Source organism: Equus przewalskii, chromosome 2 (assembly GCF_037783145.1).
Source record: "Equus przewalskii isolate Varuska chromosome 2, EquPr2, whole genome shotgun sequence".
Lineage (NCBI taxonomy): Eukaryota > Metazoa > Chordata > Mammalia > Perissodactyla > Equidae > Equus > Equus przewalskii.
Window position 1 is genome coordinate 25,083,320 of NC_091832.1, and position 27,823 is coordinate 25,111,142.

At 41.3% G+C, this 27,823-nt stretch overlaps 1 protein-coding gene across 3 annotated transcripts in view; it reads right to left on the minus strand.

Moving 5' to 3' along the window:
* The window catches only part of ZCCHC17 (zinc finger CCHC-type containing 17), a 46,588-nt gene that overhangs the window by 1,534 nt on the left and 17,231 nt on the right, over window positions 1–27,823 (minus strand). For 2 of the 3 annotated variants that reach the window (XM_070596105.1, XM_070596125.1), the window contains 4 exons: window positions 24,220–24,320; window positions 22,182–22,273; window positions 16,184–16,284; window positions 14,232–14,377 (listed from right to left, as the gene is read on the minus strand). In XM_070596105.1, coding sequence (XP_070452206.1) covers window positions 14,232–14,377; window positions 16,184–16,284; window positions 22,182–22,273; window positions 24,220–24,320 — 440 coding nt within the window. Of the gene's footprint in view, window positions 1–948; window positions 1,139–14,231; window positions 14,378–16,183; window positions 16,285–22,181; window positions 22,274–24,219; window positions 24,321–27,823 lie in introns of all 3 variants that reach the window. The other variant, XM_070596114.1, reaches the window with a different exon arrangement.

Below are 27,823 nucleotides of genomic sequence, written 5' to 3' on the forward strand. Positions count from 1 at the left end.
GTGGTGTGGTTCCTGAATGGGAAATGAACCCAAGCCACAGTGGTGAGAGCCCCGAACTTTAACCACTAGACGACCAGGGCTGGCTATCTTTACACACGGCTGAATATATTTAAAATATACAGAAAACAATGGAAAGGACACAAACTGGCAACAAGCGTTACCGTGGGAATTAACTGAATAGGGGGAAGGATAGAGGTCTTTCACTTTTTACTTCATAAAATTCTGTTCAGTTTGATTAAAAATCAAACAAACACATTTATTACTTTCATTTTTTAAAAGCAGAGGATATTAAAGCTGAAAGGAGTCCTTATAGATCACGTAGTCTATCTACAGATAGGGCCTCACCTGCCCAAGGTCACAGGATAAGAGTAATAGATTTAGGACTCCTGACTCACAGTCTGGTTTCTATTAGACTCTGCTGCCGGGGAAAATAACTGCCATCAATTAATAAGGCTCTACCTGCTCCCCTTGAATATTTATCATCTCTAACCTTCACAACAACCTTACAAGATTATACTGATAAAGAAAAAAGGTCAGAAAGAACTTTCTCAAAACTATACCCTCCACACCATGCTGTCAAAGTAACAGCACAAACTCATACAAAGGATGGGAGGCAGATTCCCAGGCTTCTCTGGGGTGCTCTGTTTTTTAAGCACTGCACAAGTCTTTTCCTTGAACTGCAAATGTTTATATTGCCTGAGTAAGGTTTCTAAGAAGGAGGAGAGATTACAGGAGGAGAAAGAGACAGAGCAGAAGAGGGCAAGGCTCCCGCTCCCCCTATAGGCTTCCAACCAGCAGCCTAAGAGCTGTAAGTTTGCCTGACTGATACAGCAGGTCTTAGGAGCTGGCTGTGAGAAATGGTGGATAGAACACTGAATCAGACCTGAGTTCTCACACTGTCACTTACTATCACTATTCTGTAACCATGGGCATGTCATTCCACCTCACCTCAAATGTCAAATGGAGATAGGAATAGCACCTATGTCATATGGCTGTGGCGAAGATTTAATGAGATAGTATCCGGCTGGAGAAGTTGAAAGCCACTTGCCCCAGAGATCACACAGGCAGGGTTGGGATCTGCATGTTGATTATACGACTGGAGAGCTGAGTTTTCCTCTGCAGCCCAGGGCCCCTCTTCCTGTAGAGAGATGGGAAGCCTCATGCTATGGTAGTCAGAACAATTTTGGGATAAGAGAGAATTAAGTTCAAATTCCACCTCGGCCACTTACTAACTATGTAACTTGGAACAAGAGACTTTAACTTTTTTGAGCCTCAGTTTTCTTTTCAGTAAATTGCAAATAATAAACACCCATTTCAAAGAATGCTATGAGGATTAAACAAGAGAAGTACTTACTATAGTGCCTGACACATGGTAAGCACTCTGTGATAGCCAGAAGTACTGTATTATTCTCTCATTTCAGAGAACTCCCAGAATGTTCTGACAGTCTGGCCAAGTATCTACAGCAAATGACTCAAAGTTTTGAGAGGACATTAAACCAAAATTGTTCCTTGGAGTCTCCAATGGAGTAGAGGGGGGAAGCTCCCCAGACTCACATTACTAAGCTGTAGGAACCATGGCTGGGAGGAGCTGAGAGCTGGCAAATCAATGGTTTGGCTTATGATGTTGCACCCTCCCAGATGGCAAGACCATGGAGCCCACCAAAGGCTACATAGGCATGGGAGCCTTACCAGGTCCAGCCCCGTAGGTAGGCCAGGGTCCTAGGAAAGCAGATAAGCAAATGCAGAGTCTGGCACCAGTTACCCCCAAGCCTGTCCCAGCTAGGATAAATAAATGAGGAAGGAGAGTAATAAGACTTCCTCGCATCCAAATAGCACTTTAGTTTATCAAGATTTCGGTGTCCCTTATCTTATAATAATAATCTGGTAAGGTAAAAATTCAGGAATTATTATTTCCATTTCACAGATGAGAAAACTGCAACTCAGAGAAGTAAAGCGAACTGACCACACTAAAGCGACCTGAATGTGCACATTCTAACTCAGAGTCTGGCGTTATTTCTGTTCTGCTCTCTCTCAAAGACAAGGGCTTAGGAGGAGAAAGGAGAAAAACAAAACACTAGAGAAGCCGGGCATACTGGAACGTGGACTCCGGCTAGCAAGGGGGACTGGGGTAGATGGTCTTCTAGACCTCAAGCCAGATGCAAAGGCTCTTTTGTAACCCGAACAAAGAAAATCCAGTTCTCCAGCAGATGGCGTGGTTTTCATCGTATATTTAACCTTGAGCTGGAGAACAAAGAACAGTGACTTCCGAAGTTGCAGACCAACAGGAAAGCTGAGAGTCAGGGTGAGGGGAGAAGATGGAAAGCCAGAGGTGAAACTAGCTTTTGGTGCCTTGACTGCATTCAAGGGAGAAGCGGAGCAGAAGATACAGGGTAAAAAAAAATGACCCAGAGGTGTAAGCCATGGAAGACAGGCCAGGAGGGGCATGGGAAGCAAGTCTTTACTCAAAACTGCTCTCTGGGAAAAGCACACGCCCCGTGCTGCAGCAGCTAGCCCACTGAGTTCCTCTACGTTCCGAAACAGGAGAGCAGCAGCCCTGCTGGAGAGGAAACAGAAGCAAACCTGAGACAGAGGAGTAACAGCAGCTAGGATTTACTGAGACCTTAGTTTTCTAAACGCTGGGCTGGGCACTTCACAGCCATACCTCATCTACCTCCACAACAAACCTATTAAGTGGGCATAATTATGCCTATATTTTCAGGAAAGAAAATTATAACTTCAGAGCAGTTGACTGAAATAAAATGACTTTACCACTTACTTGCCCAAGTGGTAGAACCTGGATTTGACTCAGGCCGGGTCCCAAAGCAGGTGTTCCTTTTAGCCCTGCCAGTATTAAAGGCAGCACCTAACTTAGCACCTCCCAACTAAAATACACTGATTTGGCCAGAAACCAATCAAGCAAACATTTATTTTTTTTTAATTTATTCTTAAGAATTATTCTTGAGAAATGACTATTCTTTTATTCCTGAGAAATGACTGATTGTCAAAAGATGATTTGATTCTCAAACTGACTCTCTGGGGTGAACTTTTGGGAAGTAGGATAGAGGGCAATTCCTGGCTAGAAATTTACCTATAAGGCACCAGTTCATCATAGCTTGGAGAGGGGAAGACCAGAAGAAAAAGGTATATTAATCAACTCACAAATATTTACTGAACTTTAGTTCATACAAAGCACTTTAGAGAGCCCTAGTTACATACAATGTTGCTTAGGAGACAAGGAGAACACACAGATTTTTAATAGAATTCTGACAAACAGAGAGTACCCACCAGTGAAAAGCAGTAGTAGGCGATGCAAAGTAAACACACTCCACAGTAGAGCCTGGCGCCATTCCTCCAAACACGAGCCAAGTTCATCACACAAGGGAAAGAGTAACTCCTTATAACCACACAGTATACTCATTCAGCAAATACGTACTGAGTACCTTCTAGGAGCCAGGAATTATCTATTAATTAATTTGTCTCTTATAATGGTTGAGTGAGGTAAAAAATCAGGGATCATGAGCCTTCAAGGAACAAATTATCTAATTAAGAAGAAAGACTAATTTAAAAAGTACAAAAAACATGCCATGGACACACAAGGGAAAGAAATCGATTATGTCCGAGGAATTGGAGGATGGCTGCATGAAGGACACGTCACGTGTTGTACTTCTGAAGGACGAATATGGTTTTGGCAGGTGGAGTGGTGGTGATAGTGCTGATGCAGAAGGAAAGTGAGGGCCTTCCAGCCAGAAGGAAGACAGGATGAGGCAGAGGCTTGAAAGACCTTTCAAGGAGTGACCAATTATCCTGTGTGGCCTACTGACTAGGCACTGGATCCCACCCCCTCTCTACTCAAAGACATTGGTCCAGGAATTGTCCCCTTTCTCCTGCATCACTTTTTCCCTTTTTACTGGCTCATTCCCAACAATAAAAAAATATACTATAATAGTTCCCATTTTTAAAAAAACTCTCCTGAACAATTTTAACCAGGTTGTCACCCTACCACTCTAGTGAAACAGCTCTTGTCAAAGTTACCAATGACCTCCACATGGCCAAATCCACGGTCAATTCTTGGGTCTCATTTACTTGATCGATTAGTTGAATTTGACACAGTCCGACTTCCTTGCAACACATTCCTCACTTAACTTCCAATACATTCTCTTATTTTTCTGCTGACATCCCTGACTGTTCCTTTTCAGTCTCCTTTGCTGGTTCATTCTCATCTCCATAACCTCTAAAATTTGGAATACTCTGGGGCTCAAGTCCTCAAATCCCTTCTCTTCCCTATTTTTACTCTCCAGGTGATCTCATATATGAACTTAAATACCACCTATGTGTAGATGACTCCCAAATTTATATCTCTTCCCTGGGCTTCTCCTCTGAACTCCAAACTACACATCTAACTGCCTCCTCTACATGGCCACGTGGATATCGGATAGGCATCTCAAGTCTTATGGCCGTCCCCTCCCAAACTATTCCCCTGCAGCTTACTCTCCCATCTTCACAGGCAGCAACTCAAACTAACCCCCTGGCTGCTCCCCACTCATGCTTACTCCTGCAATCCTTCTCCTTCTAACTCAAATCTTCCAGTCAGTCCCAAAACCTTACAGTCATCTCCAACTCTTCTCTTTCCTACCTCACAGCCAATCACTCAACAAATTCTGTCAACTCTACCTTCAAAATAAATCCACACTTCAACTCTCTTCTCACCACCTCCACTGCTATCATTCCAGTCCCAGCCACCATCATCTCTCACCTGGATTATCAATAGTCTGCTAACTAGCTGGCTGCTTCCAACCTTGCCTTCTGACCACCTAGTTTCCACAGAGCAACAAGAAAAATTCTCTTAAAAGGTAAGTCAGATCATGTCATCCCTCTAGTCAAAACCTCTAATGACATCCATCTCACTCTAAGTGAAAGCTCGAGTCCTCATATTCTCCTGTAAGACCTTCCATGATCTGGTTTCCTTGAACTTCCTCTCTTATTCACTTCACTCTGGCCACAATGGCCTCCTTACTGTTCCTTAAACATGCCAAGCTCATTCTCAACATCCGGCTACTGCACTTGCTGAAATGCTCTCTCTCCACTTATCTGAGTAGCTTGTTTACTGTCTTCCTTCAAATATCCACTCATATGATGCTTTATGAGAAAGGCCTGCGCTTACCACCCTATCTAAAATGGAAGTCAACTATGCCCCCAACCACCAGTCCAGTCCTCCCTATCTCTCATAACCAAATTAATTTTTCTCCACAGCACTTATCACTATTTGACATATTAGTATTATTTGATATTTGTTTACCAGTTCATTGTCTGTGACCCCCATTAGAATATAAGTACCATTAAGATAGGGATTTTACCTGTTTCATTCACTATTTTGCCTGCAGCAACCACAACAGAGCCTAGCACATAGTAGAAGCTCTTTTAATGAATGAGGTTGGAGGACAGTGTGTGTGGGAAGGGACTGGTGAGAGATGATGCTGGGAAGTCTACAGATTGTGAAGTCTTAAAGGAACTCAGTCTTTATTCCATAGAAGAAAGGGAATCACTGAAGGTTTTTGAGCAGACTACACTGGACAACTCTGTGCTCTATCAGAACAGGCCCAGGACTAGCAGCCTCTCTCTCTCAGATAGGTACCAGAAGAAGTTCTATGGATAACAGGACAGAGCCAGCGCTGTAGCCAAGGAATGGCATTCCTATTTCTGTTCTATATACAGTACAGCAAAGAGTAATTATCGTAGCCACATCAAAAGAAGAAAATCATGTTCTGGATCAAATATAGCTAAACTTCACTATAATCAGTGGGCAGCCTGATTCCCAAGGCAAATGCTTTTCATAAGATAGCACTGATTCAGAAAGACCCATAACGGCATATGATAGGCGAAAGAAGTTAGCAAAGCACAGACCACAGGTTCATGGAAAGATTACCCAGGGCTTCACTACAAAAACGTCTATTCCTATTTTACCAACCACTTCATATCCCATTTCCATTTTCATTTGCACAATCCTGCCCAACAAATATGACTTTCACTTTTCAGACACAGGGACAAAAACTATCATGGTACTGAATAGGTATATAGAACTAGACCAATGCATACTCGACTTTTGGACAAGGGTATGCCTTCAATGCATGTATCTTTGATAAAGAGGTGAGGGGCTCAAGGCTAGGAAGATCTCTTACTCCTGCCCCTCCTCCTTCACTATTACCTACCGGCAGCAGCAGGAGCCAGTCCCTATTACTCTCCAAACTGAGGGCAAATCTCACGGAGTGAAAGAAGCTGAGGAGCTACAGATAGCAGAGATTATGGAGTCTATCTATTCAAAGGTAGCTAGCACATGCCTATTATGTGCCAGGAATTATTTGGAACAAGTGACATCCCTTCTCTATCCTGGTTCCCCAATATGCCTAGCACCTACTCCCGTCTTAGAGGTTTTACATTAGCCATTCTTTTCCAGGAGACTACAGAAGCAAGTGAGACAATGAAGAAACCTTGTGAAGCAGCAGAGATGAGAACCCAAGAGCCTGTTTCCAACTTTCCAGTTCCAGTTCTGGGTGGCCCAACCATACTTCATTTCCTGTCATTGGACTTCTATGAGATACAATATCCCCCTTGGAGTGAGTGTCTGTCCTTTGCCACCAGATATACCTTGAGTGCTTATCTTTCTCCTTATGCTATTAGCTGCTTGAGTGTAGGTGCTACGTATAACCTTTATTTCATGTGACTTGCCTAACACATATGCCTGCCACACCCTAGGAGTTCCTGCTACCAACTGACCTATTCAGCAACATGGACTGCTGAAGGCATTTCCCTCCAGATGAACCTATTCGGTTCCACATTTGGCGCCCAGAGGCAACTAGTGCTGGGACAGGTGTCAGAATCTGCCACTCTCATACACTCCAGAACATCTATCTGGGGTAGAAGATTTTACTGGTAAGGAAAGCCAACCTTCTGCTGGAATCAAAGATTTAGAGGGTGAAAGGAAATAGACAGGAGGCCTGAAATCTTGACTTATGGTTGTGAACAGAAATAGATCAACAGCTAACATCAGATGGTTGCCAGGGGTAGCTGGTGACAGAGCAAGAACTGGCAAAAAAGTGACCTTATGAGCCCTGTTAAGTCAAGCACCTAACACAATGCACAACAGACATATATGAGACACTCAATACACATTATTTGTTGAGTAAATACATAATTGAAGAGCTAAATGAATTAATGGTTGAAGTGTGGTATATAGAAAAGAATACTGAAGACCTGGGTTCTCATTTCAGTACTATTTCTTATAGTTGTATGACTTCAAGTGAGATCATTTCTCTTAATCTCCATTTTTTAATGCGTAAAATGGGAGAATAATAATATTTACTCTGGCTACTTCACAGAATTGTATAGGATAAAACAAAATAAAAAATATAAAGATATTTTATAAACTATAAGTACTCAGCAAATATAAGGCATAAAAGACAACGAAGAGATTAACAACGAGGTGAAATGACAACGATGCTCGATGCTATCTTGGTAGAAACAGTGGGCATCAAAGGGGAAGTTTTAACGGTGTCAACTCCCTAGAGCACTTTTTAATCAAAGAGAACTCTTGAGTTAGAAGTTCATACACACAAAGGTACTTTAAAAAATAATAGGGCATGGTGATTATTACTGCCATGGTTCATCAGACCATTCCTCTCCTAAGTGAAGACTGATGGAGGCTAGGACAAAGGGTTGACTAAGCAGGTCTACAGAGCCTCATACCTAGCAGATGCTTAATAACTGCGCTGGTGAAGTGAAAGACGTATCTCAAAGCAGCTTTAGAAATAAAGCAATAACTACTTTCACCAGATGTATTAAACAATACAAAAACAACTTAACCAAAGACCCACAGAAGTGAGACATCCACAGAAACGCTTTAGAAATCTGACAAATATAATTTACCCTCTAAAAGGTTAAAAGAGAAAGAAAAATGCTTGGAACATATAAACAGAATCATGGTAAAAAATCTAGCTCTACTAAAGAAGTAAATTTACCTGTTTGCAGACAGAATCTTATGTGTAGAAAATCCTAAAGATTTCACCAAAAAAACTGTTAGAACTAGTAAATGAATTCAGCAAAGCTGCAGGATACAAAATCAACACACAAAAATAAGTTGCATTTCTATACACTAAGAATGAGCAATCTGAAAAGAAAATTAAGAAAACAATTCCACTTACATGAGTATCAAAAAGAATGAAATACTTAGGAATAAAACTTACACTGAAAACTACAAAACACTGCTGAAAGAAATTAAAAACAACACAAATAAATCTCAATGACATTTTTTGCAGAAATAGAAAAATCCATCCTAAAATTCGCATAGAATTTCAAGGGACCCCAAATAGGCAAAATAATCTTGACAAAGAAGAACAAAGTTGGAGGACTCACATTTCCTGATTTCAAAACTTAACACAAAGTTAGTGTAATCAAAACTTCGAGTGTGGCACTGGCATAAAGACAGATACAGCCCAATGGAACAGAATAGAGAGCCAGAAACAAACCTCACGGACACGGTCAACTTTTAACAAGGATGCCAAGACCATTCAAGGGGAAAGGACAGTCTTTTCAACAAATGGTGCTGGGAAAACTGGATATCCACATGTAAAAAAATGAAGTCGGAACCTTATTTTACACCATATGCAAAAAAACCTCAAAATGGACCAAAGATCCAAATGTAGGAGTTAAAACTCTAAAACTCTTCGAAGAGAAGGAAAAGCTTCATGATATTGGATTTGGATTTGGCAGTGATTTCTTGAATATAACACCAAAAGTACAGGAAACAAAAGAAAAAATTAATAAGTTGGACTTCAAGATTAAAAATTTCTGTGCATCCAAAGACACAATCATGCGAATAAACTTAACACTATTACTGAACCGTACGCTGAAAAATGGTTACGATGCTAAGTTTTATGTGTATTTTCACCACAATTTTTTTTAAATGTAAATCTGGAAAAAAAAATAGGCAACTATCAACAGAGTGAAAAGGCAATCCATAGAATGGGAGAAAATATTTACAACAAGTCTCATACCTGATAAGGGATTGATATCCAGAACATATAATGAACTCCTTGAACCCAGCATCTGTACTTGAGCGCAGTCTCTGACTCCAAAGCATCTGTTTTTAAGCAACACCTACTAGCAGCGGACACGCACTGGGCTTTGCTTATGCACGGCACTGTGCTCAGAGGTTTACAGGCATCATCTCATCTTAACAACCTTAAGAAGTAGATGCTTATTATTCCCATTTTATAAATAGGGAAACAGATTCAGAGAAATCTAATAATTAACTTAAAAAGTTCCACAGTGAGGAGGTGACCAAGCAGAGATTAGAACCCCGGCAGTCTGTCTCCACAGCCCAGGTTCTTAATTACCATCCTCTACTGCCTCCAAAAATGCAATTCCTCAGCATCCATCTGATGTAATATTTTCAGACATCACAAATGACTATTACAAGACTGAATGACAAAAATGGAAAGATGCCTATAGCAAAGGAAAACAGCAGGCAACAAAACTGTCCATACATTTTGATTACATCTAGTAAAACATGCATTTGAAAACAGCTGGTAGAAAACATGTGCCATCATAACATAGGTTCTGGTAAAGTAGTGAGATTATGGGTTGCCTTTCTTTTGTTTTATATTTAAATGAGGTTACATAGCAGAAACTTCCCTTTTTCCTCTTTAAATCAAGTCCTCAGACCTCTATGAGGAAGGCTCTAGAAGCACTAGCATCAAGAATAAAGGTATGTAAGGCCAAGCCGTGTACTCAGAAGTAAGTGACACGGCAGGCAGGGTGGGCCTGGGGCTGCCTCTGAGAGGACGCTGGGCTGCACCCAGCAATCCCGAAGGTCTGCAGAAGGCTTCCAGAGGGCAGCACTTCCAGCAGGGGCTTTGATCAATTGCCATTTCTTTGGTCCACAGGAGAATAGTACCAAACTAAAACAAAACCTCTACTGCCCTAAATCAGCGTTTTCCAAGTGCCGCTCATTCCTATAAATTGCCACAATTTCTACTCCATGTGTTTACAACCTACTTTCTTAACTTAAATTTTTTCTTAAAATTTAATTGTTTCTCTTTTTACTTTAAACAGTTTTACTTAAAAGGGAAACTGTATAACACAATTGTAAATAGAAAGCTTGCACCCCTTGCCTTAAGTAGAAGGTAACTGTAAAAATAAATACTGTATATAAAAAAGACAAAACAAGGTTTTAGCTTATATAACTTACCGCCAGGGTTAGACAGTTTGTTTTCACAGGAGGCAGTTCGGATTTTAAGTACAATGGGGAATCACTGAAGGATTTTAAACAGGAAGAGACATGGTCTGACAATATTTTAACAACCCTCTCCCAGGAATTAAAAAAAGAATAAGAAAAGACACAGAACAACTGAACAACACCGTCATCTACTTTTACCTGTTTATAATTGTAAACACCACACCCTACAAGAACCCTTGTGCACTCTTGGTGGGAATGTGAAAATAGTGCAGTCACTGTGAAAAACAGTATGGTGGTTCCTCAAAAGATCAAAATAGAATGACCATATGAGCTAGCAACTCTACTTCTGGGTATACACCCAAAGGAATTAAAAGCAGAGTCTCAAAGAAATATTTGTACAACTATGCTCATAGCAGCTTTATCCACAATAGCCAAAAGGTGGAAACAACCCAAGTGTCAACGACAAATGAATGGATAAACAAAATATGGTATATACGCACAATGGAATATTCTTCAGTCTTAAAAAGGAAGGAAATTCTGACACATGCTAGTACATGGACGAACCTTGAGCACATTACATTAAGTGAAATAAGCCAGTCACAAAAAGACAAGTACTGTATGACCCACTTACATGAGGTTCCTACAGTGGTCTAAATCACAGAGACGAAAGGAGAGTGGTAGCTACCAGGTTCTGGGGGTTGGGGGGGAGGGTGGTAGACGAGGAGTTACTGTTTAATGGGTATAGAGTTTCAGTTTCGCAAGATAACAAGAGTTCTGGGGATGGATGGTGATGACGATTGCACAACTATATGAATGTACTCAATGCCAAAGAAATGCACACTTAAAAACAGTTAAGATGGGGGCTGGCCCCATGGCCTAGTGGTTAAGTCTGATGTACTCCACTTCAGTGGCCAGTTCTGTTCCCAGGTGTGGACCTACACCACCTGTTAGCAGCCATGCTGTGGCAGTGACCCACATACAAAATAGACGAAGACTGGCATAGATGTTAGCTCAGGAGCACATCTTCCTCAGCAAAAAAGAAAAAATAAGGGGGTTAAGATGGTAAAATTTATGTCACTTATATTTTACAATCAAAAAAACCCCACTGGGGCCGGCCCAGTGGCACAGTGGTTAAGTGCACACATTCTGCTTCGGCAGCCCAGGGTTCGCCAGTTCAGATCCCGGGTGTGGACATGGCACTGCTAGGTGGGCCATGCTGTGGCGGGTGTCCCACATATAAAGTGGAGGAAGATGGGCACGGCTGTTAGCTCAGGGCCAGTCTTCCTCAGGAAAAGGAGGAGGATTGGCAGCAGTTAGCTGAGGGCTAATCTTCCTCAAAAAAAAGAAACAAACCAAAAAAAAGAACCTCACAATTTAGGGGCTGGCCCAGTGGCACAGCAGTTAAGTTCGCACGTTCTGCTTCGGCAGCCCGGGGTTCGCTGGTTCAGATCCCGGTTGCACACATGGCACCGCATGGCAAGCCATGCTGTGGTAGGCGTCCCACATATAAAGTAGAGGAAGATGGGCATGGATGTGAGCTCAGGGCCAGTCTTCCTCAGCAAAAAGAGGAGGATTGGCAGCAGATGTTAGCTCAGGGCTAATCTTCCTCCAAAACAAAAAAAAAAGCCCCACTGGGGGCTGGCCCCATGGCTGAGTGTTTGAGCTCTCACGCTGTGCTTTGGCGGGCCAGGGTTTCACTGGTTCGAATCCTGGGTGCGGAAATGGCACCGCTCATCAAGCCATGCTGAGGCAGTGTCCCACATGCCACAACTAGAGGGACCCACAACTAAAAAAAAAAAATACACAACTATGTTCACGGGGGCTTTGGGGAGAAAAAGGAAAAATAAAATCTTAAAAAAAAAAAAAAAAAACCCAAAGGCTGCCAATTTGGGCTTCAGCATCTGGGTGAATGGTGATCTATTCACTAAGATAGGGCAGACTGTGGAAGGCACAGCTTTGGGAAAATTAAAGAGTTTTGAGATGTGTTAAGCTTGATGAAAATTCAACAATGAGATGCAGATTTCAAGAAGGCAGCCGGGTATCTAAATTTGAAGTTCCAGAGAAAAAGTCAGGGACAGTATTACAGATTTGGATAAAAATAAGAATACAAGTACTTAATTTGGGGATTATTAGCATATAAATGGTATTCAAAACCAAAGGACAGGATGATATTACTTAGGGAGAAGTTAGAGAAGAGAAGGGAGTGATAAGACAGCCTCGGACATTCCAACATTCAGAGTCAAAGCAGAGGGTGAAAAATCATAATAATGAAGAGAATCCAGCAGTGAGATAAAGACAGTGCTTTTAAAAAAAGAATCAGATGCCAGACTCAGGCCCTGTGAACTTGGCAATAAGAGAGGTGGAGGGCAAACAGGTATGTTTAAAGTCTCCCTGGGCTAGTTCAACAGTCCAAATGTGAGGGAGAGGCACAAGGGATGAAATGCACAGTAGCAGTGGGAGTGGAAGGAAGAAACAGAAGCGAGATACTTAAAAGATCCCACCGACAGGACTCGATGACTAACCAGATGTGGGATGGAAAGGGGAGGAAAATAAAGGACATACTGGTTTCTTTCTTGGGAGACTGGCAGGTTATTGCTGTCATTAAAATAAGTAATACAAGACAGAAGGCTAGAAACCAGAGTTTTGGTTGTTTTCATAGTGGCAGGGGTGGGGGTGTGCAGGGAGAAAGGCTGAAGAAGAGATAATGATAGTCATGACAGATAGCATTAATTAAGCACTTACTCATTAGCGCTTTCTATCTGTTTTTGGGACTTGGGCATCCCTCTGCAAGGAACACTGTCATCAGAGATCACAGCACCCTCACTTTGAAAATTAAGGGACTGAAGTTAGAGAGCCCAAAGTTACACGGCTGGTCAGTAGCACAGAAGGGCCTCAACCTAGGTCTGATGGACTCCAAGCCAAAGTGTGAGGTACCTGTGGGATACCAGTTAGGGATGGGGAAGTCATCAAGGCAGCTGAAGTCTTAGGACAGGTGTGATCACCCAGGAAGAGAATACACAGATCAACAAATTATTATTCATATACTTGGCTAATTCTTACAATGGCACAGCGGGCTTTTTTCCTCACCTATAAAATGAGGAATACTTAATTTGTAGATAACACCCACTGAGGGCAAGGACCTTATCACGGTTTTTGTATTCCAACGTTTGCAATGCCTGGAACAAAATGATGGCTAACAAAAGTTTGCTGAAGCTTTAAAAAAACACAGCAAAACAAAACTCCAAAACTTAGTAACTGGCCACAATTAGAAAAATACTACACAACATAAGAACTACTTCCTGATCAACTGTAGCATGGTTTTTTCATTTCCTCTCTGTAGCAGGCTACAAATGCACTGTTTTTTTCCATATCACAATAACGTCTGTTTTACAAATTGTTCTGCTGTAAGTAGTCGACAGGAGACAGAACCCAGTGAGACAGGCTCTCTCAGCCACTGCTCAGCGCAGATGCGTACTTTCTGGAAAGACAATTTGATAAAATGCATCAAGAGCCTTAAAGCCCTAACTCTTATTTAGGAATCTAGCCAAAGAAAACAATCACAGATGTGGCCAAAGATTTAGGTTGAAAGTAATCAAAAATATCCAATAGTAGAAAAATTATTAAATAAAACATCATACAGCCATTGGCTACAATATCATATGTTGCTCTTGAATCAAGTTTTTGAAGAACATTTAAGGATACCAGAAAATGCTTTTGATAAGAATAATGAAAAAAGCAGGATACAAACTACACCTAGTAAGACTGTAATTTTGTGTCTATATGTATATATAGTCAAATATACATACATAAAATTATTATTACCTAGAAAAAAGGTTGGAATATACCAAAAAATACTATAAGAGTCCCTCTCGGTTGGAAAGATTACAGAAGATCTCAATATTCTTTATGTTTTTCAGTATTTCTAAAATTTCTGCAAAGAGTACCTCTTCGTCTTAAAACTCAAAAAAATGTGATAAAATAAAGGCAAGCCAGCACTCACCTTCTTTCTTTTTCTGGAAGAGTTCCTTGTGGGGTCAGGCTTCTCCAGCTCCGCCGACTCTGCCTCTTCCTCCGCCTCTTCCTCATCAGGTATCAGAGAGTATTTGGTCCCACCTGGCTGCATGAAACAATCCTTCGCAAAGTGGCCTGTAAGAGAAGCAGACGAGGTGGGGAGGGGAGAAGCAGTCTCTCCTCTCAGCAGGTGCACCTTCCCCAGCAGCTCCCGAAAGGGGCTGGCGGGCTCAGGAGATGTCACTGCTCACTCAGAGCAGCTGCTGGGTTCAGGGCAGATTTCCTGTCACTTCAAGATGGCACTGCTCACTCAACCAGAGCCAGATCAGCAGCTGGTCCTAGAGCTGTGGGCGCCACTGGCACTGATTTGGAAATGGCAGAGGATATGAGGATGCAGGCTTGCGTTGCCCTCCATTAGCAACGGGGCTTAGTAATTTTTAAAGGTCTATTTGGAACTTACTCCTGACAACGAAACGCTGCTCCAGAGAGCAGAATGCTTAGCAGAGGGAGCTGAGTGGCAGGCCAAGCCCTAAAGGAAGATAGCTCTTAGGCAGCTGGCAGGAAGGCAGCACTCACAGCCAAGCTAACACACAGAGAGATGGGCACAGTCACCCGGGGACACTCAACATTCACAGACTGTCAGGTCTGGCAAGGGCCTTAGTGATCATCAAATCCAACAGTGTATTTGCAGAGGATATGAAGGCCCAGAGCAGAGAAGTAGCTCAAGGTCACACAGATAGCAGCAGAGCTAAAACTTACCCCGGGTCTTGTGCCTCCCTGCCCTGTGCTCTTTCTGCTGCACCAAAACCAACCACCTTTGGCCTGACCTTTGCTGACTGGGCCAAATTCCATCTCTCATTATTCTTCTCTGCCTCATGTAACACCTGGTAGACACAAGTTGAAGGTAAGAGGACCCCACCCTCCCTGAGCCTATAGTACTATCAAGGGGCCCTTTAACAGATGCTACAGAGCTGTTTTCGTCTGAACTTCTTGTAGATCTGGTCACAGGGACACAGAGCATTTGATGAGATCATCAACAAGCTATGTGTAAATTACTTTGCAACTCTGAGTCCAGAAGCTGGACAGTGCTTGGAAGGGAAATACAGCATAAAGTTCTCCAAAAATCTGGAATGTTTCCACAACTCCCCTGAGGAAGTACTCTTCTCTCAATCTCATTTTTCCATTCCTCCCTCTACATTAACAATAAATAGGAGCTTAAACCCCACCATCTCAACCAGGACACAAACCTGCTACCAGTCACTGTAGAACAATCAAGACAGCAGGGTAAATGGAAGGCTAGGGAGAAGGGGTGACAAATTGAGGTCACTTTGAAAATGAGAAGCCTGGCAGTCCCTCTCATTATAGCTCCAACAAGGGAAGGGAGGCTGAAAGAGCTCTTTAATATTTGAGTAAGACTAGAAGAAACCTGAGGAACAGAGCTAAAAGGAAGTGACTAGCTTGTATTCTTTATTACTAAAAGGATATTGTGTTCAGAACTCCGAAGTTAAAGAGAAAAAGATGAGCAAGAAAGAGTTGGACATGGATCCTTAAGGCTTATATTTCCATTTAATTTTTGTAGCAGAACAATAATGGTCCTTAGAGATAAAAATTTAGAGTGTTAATCCTAATCAACCCTCTTCCCCCGCCTGGCCTAGTACGTGGGGACCTTGCCGAGGCAGGGCATCCGTGCAGAGGCAGGAGTGGTGGTGGTGGGGGCGGGGTGCTATAGTATCCAGCAGGGCCAGCATTCAGAAAATGAACCAGAAAAAGCATCAAGCCAAGAACTCGGATTTGAGTCTAGTAGGAATAACAGCATGAGCAGGTGAGGCCGTCACTTGACTGAAAAACAGGGTGGGCAAAACTCACACTAGCCGCCTCCTTCATCCAGTAAGGGGTCCGTCCACAAGGAGAGAGACGGAAGTGACAGAGGCGTCACCTTACCTTTGCAGCCACACTTCTTGCAGGTAGTGTTCAGGACAGCCTCAAGGGTGATCTTCTGCCCGGTGTAATCCTGGAAGGACCGCCTCCGCCTCTCTTCCTGCCTGTAACGAGAAAGATTCTGAGTCTTGGCCCTCTTAAGAGATGTGGCTGGAGATACTACAAGGTAATGCTGCCTGTTGGTTTTTTGTTTTGTTCTGGCAGGCAGAAGAGAGAAAGAAGGAAAAGCACCGGGCACAAGGAGACAGGCAGTGAAAGCAATGACGTGAAATAGACAACTTTTTCATTCAGGTCAAGGCTGTGAATTAATCACTGAGACTAGACCTCATGTCACAGAAGCACAAAGGATGAAGACACACTCACCTCACTAAGCCCACTACAGCCCCTACAAGGTCACTCCTGGGTTAAAAGACTTCCAAAGATTTCCTTGAAAATCAAGTCCCAATTCCTTACCTTGGTGTTTGAGGCCTTTCCCAGTCTCTCTCTAACCTATTTTCCAGCCTCATCTTTACCTGTACAACGTGCTCCAGCCAAGCAGACTATTTTACCTCTCGAGATGGCTCACCGCTTTTGCTCAGGCAGCTCCTCTCTCTCAAACGCTCCTCTTCCCCTCTTTACTTGACTACACTCAAACATTTCAAGGCTCAGCTCAGTCACCACCCCTCCTCCTATCAAGTCTTCTTCCCTGAGCCCCTCAGCCAGAATTCATCTCTTTTTTCACATTCCCACAGCACTTTTTTATCATTCTAAACTGCTGACCAAAGTATTACATACAGAAAAGTGCTCATAAGTACACAGCTTGACTGATTTTCACCATCTGAACACGTCCATGTAACCAGTACTGAGATCAAGAAACAGAACACATCAGCACCTCACAAGCCCCTCTAGTAACGCTGCCTCCCCCAAGGGTAACCACTATTCTAATTTCTAATAGCATAGATTCACTGTACCTATTTTCGTAAATTATATAAATGGAGTCATAGAGTAGGCACCCTCTGTGTCTGGCCTCTTCTGCCTGTTTGTGAGATCCAACCATACTGTTGTGTGTAGTTGTGGATCACTCATTTTCATGCTGTAAAGTATTTTGCTGTTGATGGATATCAGAGTAATTTCTCTTATAAACACTGCTTCTATGAACTGTCTAGTACATGTCTTTTGGTGAACATATATAGATGCATTTCTTTTGGGAGATGCCTCCTTCCCAGTAGGAGCGGACCACTGGGCTGTAGGACATCAGCTTTAGCAGACACTGCCAGATAGTTTCCACAGCGTGTTTACCAATTACACTCCTACCAGTAGGGCCTAAGCGCCCCAGCTGTCATAGCTCTTATTTTTACCTTTACTATAACACACAGTCCCTGCACACAGTAGGTACTCAGAAAATGTTAAATTGAGGAGTATCGCCCTCCATCACTCTCTTTCAAACTAACTGTATCCTAAACACCCTTCGATCCTAGCACATATCCCACTTTATTGCACCACATATTTCTGTTTCTTCTCTAGCTCAGGAGCCCTTTTTATAATATCTGACTCGTGTTTGTCTCCCTGACACCTCAGCCCAAGGCTTGACAAGCATTAACAAATGTTTGTTGAAATTTCTTTGCTCTTCACTCAAAATATTTTTTCTTTACCTGAACCTCTTTAACCTTGAACTCTGAATTTGCCTAAGATTTTTCAATCATTCACCAGGTCTCTATATATATAGAGTCCAGCAAAAACAGAGAAATGTTCTGCCAAAAGAACCACATTACCCAGAGAAATGCAGGATAACAACGTCAAAGCAGAACAAAGCTACCCACTTCACATATCTTAGCCAATAGTTTCATAGGATATGCGGGCTCAAGAGAGGAAATGCAGAGGACAAAGTTACTCCATGTTCTGTCCCATTCATTCTTCAAAGTTCAGCTCAAATATTGCATCTTCTATAAAAATCCCTGCTGCCACAGGCAGAGTTAACTACTCATTTTATTTTGCCAGATTTGTCTACATTTCGCCTCACTCTCTGTCCCATGAGCAGGACTTCAAAGGCAAAGTCTGTGTCTTATTCTTCTCTCTACCTGAGCAGGGAGCACACCATCTAACACACCACTGTACAACAGAATGCAATGATGGATATATTCTATAAACATGTCTGTTCTACTGAACATTTATGTCTGTGGCTATTGAGCACTTAAAATGTGGTTAGTGTGATTGAGGAATTAGATATTAAATTTTAATGTTTAATGTTTGGATATTAATTGGATATTAAATTTATTTAATTTTAATTAATTTACACTTAAATAGCCATATGTGACTAATGGCTACCCAATTGGACAGTGCTGGCAAGCATATGATTTAAGTTCTGAAAATGTCTGCTCAAATTCCTAGTTTTTGCTCTAGAAGAATCTTACTCAACGAATAGGGGGTCATCTGTCTGGTATGGGTCATAGGAGAGGGTTGTTCCAAAGAGTGAAGCTTGAGTAACAAAAACCAAGGTGCAGGGTGAGGAGGTGGAGAGAAATGGGGAATTACTTATCAACTGGCATAAAGTTTCAGTTAAGCAAGACGAATAAATTGTAGAGATCTGCTGTACAACATTGTACCTATAGTCAACTATACTGTATTGCACCCTTAAAAATGTAAGAGCGTACATCTCCTGTTAAGTGTTCTCACCACAATAAAATTTTTTTAAAAAACGAGGCAGGATCTTTGGGACATAATTTGAACAAGTCACCAACTCCATGGCTTTCAGGCATCCTTATTTGTAGAGGTGAATTTCAAGTAGCTGTGAGTCGCATAATAAAACCCTCATTATAATCAATTCCAATATTCTGTGGATTCTAACATACTACAAGCCAAATCATACCTCTCACCTAACACTCAATTCCTCATGTCACTCGCCACATCTCCCTTTCTGTCCTCAGTGCCACCATGCTAGTCTAGGCTTCATGACATTTCACCTAAACAGTAACAATCCCCTCATTGGTCTTCCTGCCTCCAACTTTCCTCCTCCAATCCATCCAGCACACAGAGTTGGACTAATCTTTCTTTTTTTCAGTTCAACGAATAAGTGGCCAGCGCCAGTGATTATGAGTAAGTAGATTCCAATGATAGGACATGGTCCTTTTCCTCAAGAAGCTTACAGTCTAGCAGCAGAGGCAGACATATAAATGGGTAATGATAGTGTGGTGAATCACCAATGTTCTTTCTAAAGAATATGTTATGCTGGCTAAAACCAACTGGAAACTGCCTTTAGCCCCTTTCCATTTGCAGACTTACTTTTTCAATTACCTTGTTAACACTTCGGGGCCTGAGGGAATGAAATATATGAAGGCTAGATTTTGATGGAAAATGAAAGGTAGCTGACAAACTGTGGGTGGCTAGAGACAGCCTAAGGATATTGATCATTACACGGTGAGGCCAGAGAACGGGGTACTCGGAGAGATTAATCTGATCAGGAGCCCCTCCCACTCAAAGGCTTAAGAAAAATTCATATTCTTTGACCTGTATCCAAAGCTCTCCACAATCTGGCCCCAACGCATCTTTCAAGCCTTACATGCTAGTACTTGACCTTCCTCTTCCTTTAAACAAGACTCCCAAATGCGCCGTGTGCTTCCCTGACTCAAGGCTTTCCTCAAGCCCTTTCTTCTGCCTGGAATACCTTTCTTTCCCTTGCTGTCTGACAAAATCTCATCCATTCTTCAGGACCTCGCTCAAATGCCACCTCTTCTCTGACCATTGGGACCTGAAATCAACTCTTCGTCCTCCAGCTAATTCCCAGAATTCTTTCTTTAAACCACTCTTTTAGCATTTATTACATGTTGCCTTATATTAAAGTTATTTGCATAATTATCTCATTACACCAAGCAGTAAGGTCCTTAAGCAGAAACTTTGGTATTGCCATCGTACCTCATGTAAAATATGAACTCAGTACATATCTGCTGAACAAATGAGGAAACGGATGCTCCAAAGAATCTTATGCTACACAGACTCATTAAAAAGCATAAAAAGCACTAACTAAATGATTGCTACACATCAGGCACCATGGGAGAAAAGAAAGATAAGATGTGGCCCCTGTTCTCATGGGTCTTACATAGTCTTTCAAAAGAAAAGGTGTGATCATCTCAAAGAGACATTTTAAAACAAGCACATGTTTGTTTTGTTACAAATAATTACTACATATTAAGTTTTTACTATAGACTGGAAACTAAGGCTCTTTACAAACAAGATTTTACTTAAATCATTCTACCTGAGACGTGGGTGTCATTACCTCAATTTCAGCGTGAGAAGCTGAGGTTCAGAGAGGATAGGTAATCTGCTGAAGGTCATATACTAGTTTGGGGCAGAACGAGGATTCTTCCTGATTCAACTCTAACTCTAAAATTTGTCATTATTCCACCATGCTATGCTTGCTTCCTGGATGCAGCTTTAGAAACAGTTTATAACAAAAGTTACTGGTTCAGCCACTTGGTTATTATCAGAAATAGCCTATATAGAGAGACGTGTGCAGCACTAAACCAGGGAGCCCTTTCCCTTCCCTACACTTGTTCTGAGAAAGAGAGGCAGCTCTTCTATCTTACTTGTTTTATGTTTTACCTTTGTGAAGGTGGCTTTGGGAAATTTTACTGCTTTTTAATGAGTCTGTATAGCAGAGGATTCTTTAGAGCAGGAGCAATTTATTACAATGCAATCAGTAAGTGCCAGACTTAAATAACATTTCTGAGCTCTGAGTTATAAAAGATTTCTACTGTAACTGGAAAGTATTTTGTCAATAATCAGCTCTATAAACATGTCAATATTTAAAGGCTAAACTACAGAAGCACGAAAAACTCTCTAAGTCACATGCAACATCTAGAAGCATCACGCGGTGAAAATTCCACTAGCTTTACTGGCAGGGAGACCTAGATTCAAGTCCTGACCCGCTATAATTTACTGTATAACCACAGGCAAGTTATTTATCACCAAGCATCACGCAAGAAACTAGGACTATAAAGCAAAATGGAGATAAGATCCATTTTGCAAGTTGTTACGAGAATTAGATGCACTAAAGTATATAAACTGCCTTCCGTGACGCCTGGCACTTGGTATGTAGTCAATAAATATCACTTCTCTTCCTTTTAGGTAAAATTCCTTCACATCCAAAGTGATTTTGCTCAGAACTATAAACATAAGGGTTTCCAAACTTTTCACCACCAAGATCCCACTCAAACAACATTTATTATTTTTAATTTGTTTTTTAAAATTAATCAATAACATAACAGCCACTGAGGGCACCTGATTAGCATGATAAACAATGATATTTTATCATTACAAGCCACAAAATAATGTCATAGTTAACCTGAGGATAAATGTATGATTTGGGTTGGCTTTCTATAACACTGGAAACAGTTCATAAGCCCCCAAGACTCCTTCAAGGGATCTAGGGATCTAGGAACCCCTGGTTAGAAATCACTGGCATATATTCAAGAAAGACTTTGAGACGGACAGCAATTTCCCTCTATCACGAGACACCATCCTACATAGACAGAAAATCTTCCATTCCTAAATGAAAGGTCAGAACAGCCAATGAAAGTAAGGTGTTGTGTTCAGAACACAGTGTATCCCAAGACGCAGGAGTCTAAACCCCACTGGACTTGCTCCTAGATTACCCTACCCTCCCACGTGGTCTCTGCCTCTCTTCAACCCCAGTTTTGAGAAGCAGGTAACAGGTACTTCATGAATGCTTGCTGGCTAACTGGCTAAAGGTCAGAAGCATAAAGAGAGTAAGGGGAAGGAAACAAAACTGCTGATGGAGCATGTCTACGCTGGGAGGGTTATATGGTAGCATTTCATCTTAGAACTCTACGTGGCAAAGTGTTATCTACAATACTCTATACCTCTAAAAACCAAAGATCACAAAGGTTACACACTCATCAGTGTCAAAGTCTATAAATGGTAGAGCTCCCAGGTCAGCCTGATTCTCTGGAGCATTCTGTGGTGTGAGAGGAAGTAGGATTTTAGCCTTTCCAAACCTTTTACCTACTCAATGATAACGTTGTTGGGGTCGAGGTCTTTCCCAGTCCCTTGGTTCACAACTTTCATAGAGAGGGATACTTTTATCCTATCATTTTTCATCTGAAAAAGACAAAGCAAGGTCACCAAAAGCTCAAAGTACATCATTTAGACTGTTGATCTAAAATTATCTAAGAATCGAAGCTTTTATTATCATAACAAACAGTGAGCTCCTCTCACAGCGGCGGTCCTGGGTTAGGAACCTTGGGGGTGTTAACAGGTATAACAGGCAGATCCTGTGGCAGAAGCATTTTACTTAGGAAATGGTTTTCATCTCACTCTTGTCCCCCTGGAGGGGAAAGACAGAGTGGTTGCTCAGAAATCCAAGGTCTGTGGAGATAACTAGGCAGAAAACAAAAGCTGTTTCTTCCAGTAAGTTCAGCATAATGATCGGTTCAGAGATCCAGGAACCCAGAATGGGTTTCAGAACATTCCAGTAGACTAGATCTCCTTTTGGATTTTGCTCTAGAGCTTCTTTAAACATGAAGACAATTTTTAGCCACCTTGGTCTTCTTTCGCTTCCTCTAACACTTGAAGCCCATCTTCACTTCGGGGTCTTTGCATGAGCTGTTCTCTTTGCATGGAATATTCTTTTTTAATCTTTTTTCTTTTTTTAAACATTTTATTTTTTATTTTCCCTTCTTCTCCCCAAAGCCCCCCCAGTACATAGTTGTCTATTTTAGTTGTGGGTCCTTCTAGTTGTGGCATGTGGGACGCCGCCTCAGCATGGCCCAACCAGCGGTGCCATGTCCGTGCCCAGGATCCGAACTGGCGAAACCCCAGGCCACCGAAGGGGAGCGCACGAACTTAACCACTCGGCCATGGGGCCGGCCCTGCATGGAATATTCTTATCCCAAATTTTCATGATTCATTCCCTTTCCTTCAGGTCTCAGCTCATACACCATCCCCTCAGAAAACCCGTTCCTGACCACTTTATTTAAATCTACCTCCAATATTGTTTGAACCCATTATAGCACTTACTATAATCTGCAATTATTTTTTTTTCTTAAGATTGGCACTTGAGCTAACATCTGTTGCCAATCTTTTTTCTTTTCTTCTTCTTCTCCACAAAGCCCCCAGTACATAGTTGTATATTCTAGTTGTAGGACCTGGCTCTGCTATGTGGGATGCCACTTCAGCATGGCTTGATGAGAGGTCCTAGATCCGCACCCAGGATCTGAACCGGTGAAACTCTGGGCCGCCAAAGCGGGAGTGTGCGAACTTAACCCCTTGGCCATGGGGCCAGCCCCTGCAATTATTTTTTAATTATTTTAGTTTGTTTACTTTTTATTTGTCTCTTCCAGTTATATTCTATATAAGCTCCACAACAGCTGGGATCATTTACGCCTGGTTCACTCTCGTATCCCTCAGACCTTTGAGGACACATTAAGCACTCAAATATTGTTGAGTAATGTCTCTTTCAGATCTGTCTCCCCGGCCACTCTCTGGTACAAGAGCAGGCCTTGGCGTACGTGCACATTCTCCTGTGGTCTGTCCACACACGGCCCGCATGCCCTCAAGTGAGTTGTAGTTAACAGCGTCCTTCAGTGCTTTCTCACTTCCCTCATGCTGCACGGTGCCAGGTGTTAGGAACAATGACTGTAAACTCTATGTCCTTTTTCAGTTGGTCCAAATTGAAGTGTCCCTGGTAGGTATTCCTTGAAGTTTGTAATAAAGCCTGGTCCCAAGATTAAGTTTCCCTTCTCTCTTTTTGGTTCTTTACTTTTTTGGTTTTTCCTCCCATCCACCACTTGGGTCAACTTCAGGGAGGGAAGTTTTATAAACATGCACCTGTGCACCACATTTACTGTAGTTCACAGCGTTCCTTCGGAGTCTGCAGGACAGACAGCCAGAAGGCTGAAATTCAGGTCCGATTATAGCGGTAGGATTCAAAATAATGTTATGAGCCACACTTAACAACATATACACACTTACCATCATAAAATACCAAGAAAATCTCAGCTTTTCCCCATCTTTTCTAACCACACGAAAGTTGCCCAGAACTTTACCTCTCGGCCAATAAGCTTCACCCACACCTTGTCTCCGACATCGACAATCTCAGAGGGCTTATCCACACGACAGGACGACATGTGAGTTCGATGGACCAGACCTGGGCACAAGAAGAAGAAATAAAATAAAGCACAGGCTGCGTCTGGTATTTATACTCTAAATAACAATGTAAGAAGAAGGTGGGAGTTGGGGATTCACTGACTCGTTAATTTAAACCCAGTCATTAATTTAAAACTGAAAATTAAAACAATTTGAGACTGCTTTTCATACCTAATCAACTAACAAATATTCTTTAAAATAATGGCCAATGTTTGTAAAAATGTGATAGAGTAACTACACTTATGTAATACTGATAAAAATACAAGTTGGTAAAATTCTTTGAAAGCAAAGGGCATAAGAATATTTATACTATCTTTGATGCAACAATATCACCATTGGAATTTCTCCAAAAGAAAAAATTCAATAGAGGCAACAACCTATAGGCATACAAAAATACTTGCAGTATTGTTACCTACAAAGGTTAAAAATAAAAATTACAAAACAAACTAAATGACCAATAATTGGAAAATAGCTTGGTAAACTATGATATATCTATCATAAGGAAGAATAAGCAGCCATTTAAATTACAGTCAAAGAAAATAATTACCATAGATGCTAAGTTAAAAAGTAAATATAAACAAGATGCCATTTTTAATCTATTAAATTAGCAAGATATTTAGAAAATAGTAATAAGCAATGTTGATGTAAGTAAAGTAAAATAAGAAATACTGCTAGGGCTAGCATAAATTTTTAGAAACCATTTAGCAACAGCTATCAAGAGTGACAAAAATATTTAATAAAATTAATTTACAATGAAATAGTTAAAACATAAACTAATTATTAAACAACTTCCTGCCTGTCCAAGTCCCTTCCCGGGAGAACCACCTTCCTCATACCCTAAAATAATCTGGTCAGTCCGTGTGATTGGTTGGAGCTGGCCTAACCCCCAACCGTGGATGCATGACAGTCTTGGTCAATCAAGGTACTTCATCCCCTGGCCACAGTAAGCAGTTGGTTCAGGGATAGAAACTAGCTAATCATACCATCATTCTCAAGACTTTTGTCAGGATTATAAACTGCAGACGCCAATGCCCATCTTTACCACCAGATGGCAAGAGTCAGCCAGAGGGAAGCGAGAAAGAGCATCAGCAAACAAGAGCCAAAGTCCTGGGGGTGTGAGCTGAGCACCTGATATAGCCCTGGCAGAAGCAAGGTTTATCCTGCACTGCCCAGCAAAATTAGCCAAAACATAGCTCAGCTGTTTCTCTCCCTTGCAACCAAAGAGTTCTGACTAGTAATTAATTTGACCGTAATCACTTCTGGAACTCTGTCCTAAGAAAATAATCTTTTACATGGAAAAAGCTGTATGTACCTGGAAAAGCAACCTACGTCAAAACATTCGTTGTATTTTTGAGACAGAAAAATTAGAAACAACCTAATATCCGACAACAAGGTAACAGTTCAGTGAACTATGGTATAGCCACTTGGTTCATTAAAAACGATGTTCAAAAGACTATGTAAAACACATCAATAATTCATTCTTTAGTAAATATTTATTGATGGCCCACTATGTGCCAAGCACTGTAGGCAACTAGCATTTTCCCCTATAAATAACAAAAATACAATGAAACATTATATAGTATGATTATGAATGCTTAAAATGGATCTTAAAAATTAGAAAGAATGATGGGGCTGGCCCCGTGGCCGAGTGGTTAAGTTCGCGCACTCCGCTGCAGGCGGCCCAGTGTTTCGTTGGTTCGAATCCTGGGCGCGGACATGGCACTGCTCATCAGACCACGCTGAGGCAGCGTCTCACATGCCACAACTAGAAGGACCCACAACGAAGAATATACAACTATGTACCGGGGGGCTTTGGGGAGAAAAAGGAAAAAATAAAAAAATCTTTAAAAAAAAAAAAAAAAATTAGAAAGAATGATCCAAAATGCTATAACAATGGTTATACTAGGGTATAAGATTACAGGTTAATTTTTTTCTTTTGTTTATTTTCAAATATCTTAATAGAGAAAACCCGTCTATTCTGGGGGAAATTAACATAATAAACAATTATTTTGAATGAACATAAACCAGGAATCTAAAGCAAAACCTGATATGACAAAGATTTATGACTACAATAATCGCCCTCCTTGAAGTTACTTGGTAGAATTACTAATCTTAATTCTCTTTCTCTCAATTTCTCTCACACTCATGCATCCACAAGGATATTGGCACATGCCCGTAACTCAAAGTATCTGCCCTCTCTGCTTACCAGAAGCCACTGCCTTCTATGACTACGGTCACTTAGTCTCACAGACCTCCTTCAGCTGATCTGGAGGTCGATAGCCCATCTATCTGAATAACTCTGGGGCCTCTAAAATACTTTATATTATTATACCATCTATGTTTTTAATTTTAGACCATCACATAATCTCCAAATTGGGTAAAATTCATGAAGCTGGGTTTTTTTGTTCCCCATGATAGTGTAATGAGCAGACCAGCCTAATTGGAAAGTCTGGAGAGGAAATTCAGATGCCCTAAAGGAAAATCTTTCATTTTGACATTTTTTGGCTGTAACTGTCCTCTGATTCTAAAATTCACCTCTTTTCTCTATTGCTAATGGAAGTTGTGAAATTAATGTTGAACCTAATATACCTGAAACAAGTCTATTTATTGGAATACCACAAAGAAAGAAATAAAGGCATTAACCATTTGTCCTTCTCCAACCTGATCCCAAGTAGGATTTTTTGGTCCAGGCATTTCTCCTGGTTAAATATGGCATTTCTCAAAGTAGTCATAGCAAAAAATTGGAAACAAAAGGGAATACAAAGTTATGCTAGGGTGCAGGATTTTTATAGTTGAGACAGTAATGGCTTACTAACAAAAGGCCTTGGCTTATAGGGTAAATTAAACAAGGGGAATGGTCTAGCCCTCAGTCTTGAATGCAGATGTCAGATAGGCAGTTGGATATGCAAGTCTGTAGCTCAGAGTTGGGGTATGACTGAAGATGCCAACGTAGGCATCTTGGGCATGCAGATGTTTGTATACCAATATATTAATCAGACTGTCGATTTACTGATTGTTTTACGGAAAGACACAATTCACAAATTTATTAATTTACAATAGAGGATACACTTTCCTTACACCTGGAAAGTTCCCAGTCCTTATCTAGTTAAACTACCCATGGCCCCCAGTATCAAACACTTGAAAAGTTAGTGATCAGAAATTGCCTCAACATGGAATCAGAAAAAAAGGGAGACAAATGTTGTGAGACACACTGCCAGTCCGTGAAGGTTTAATGGACTATCACTTCCTCATAAAAGAATCCATCTCTCTAGTCTTATCATCAGATTCATTTCTGCCCTAGATAAGGCAAGAAAAACAGTGCCAACTTCAGACTCTCAGCCTTTCTTATACTCTGTTCCAGGCTGACAACTCCCCACCTGTTCATATAATCTCTCTCTAGATAGAACGATGTAATCAACTGGATTTCAGTCTCCTAAATTCCAATTTCATTCCCATCCCTTTCCATGGAATCACAGCCAGATTATCTTATCCAAGTGTTGAGTG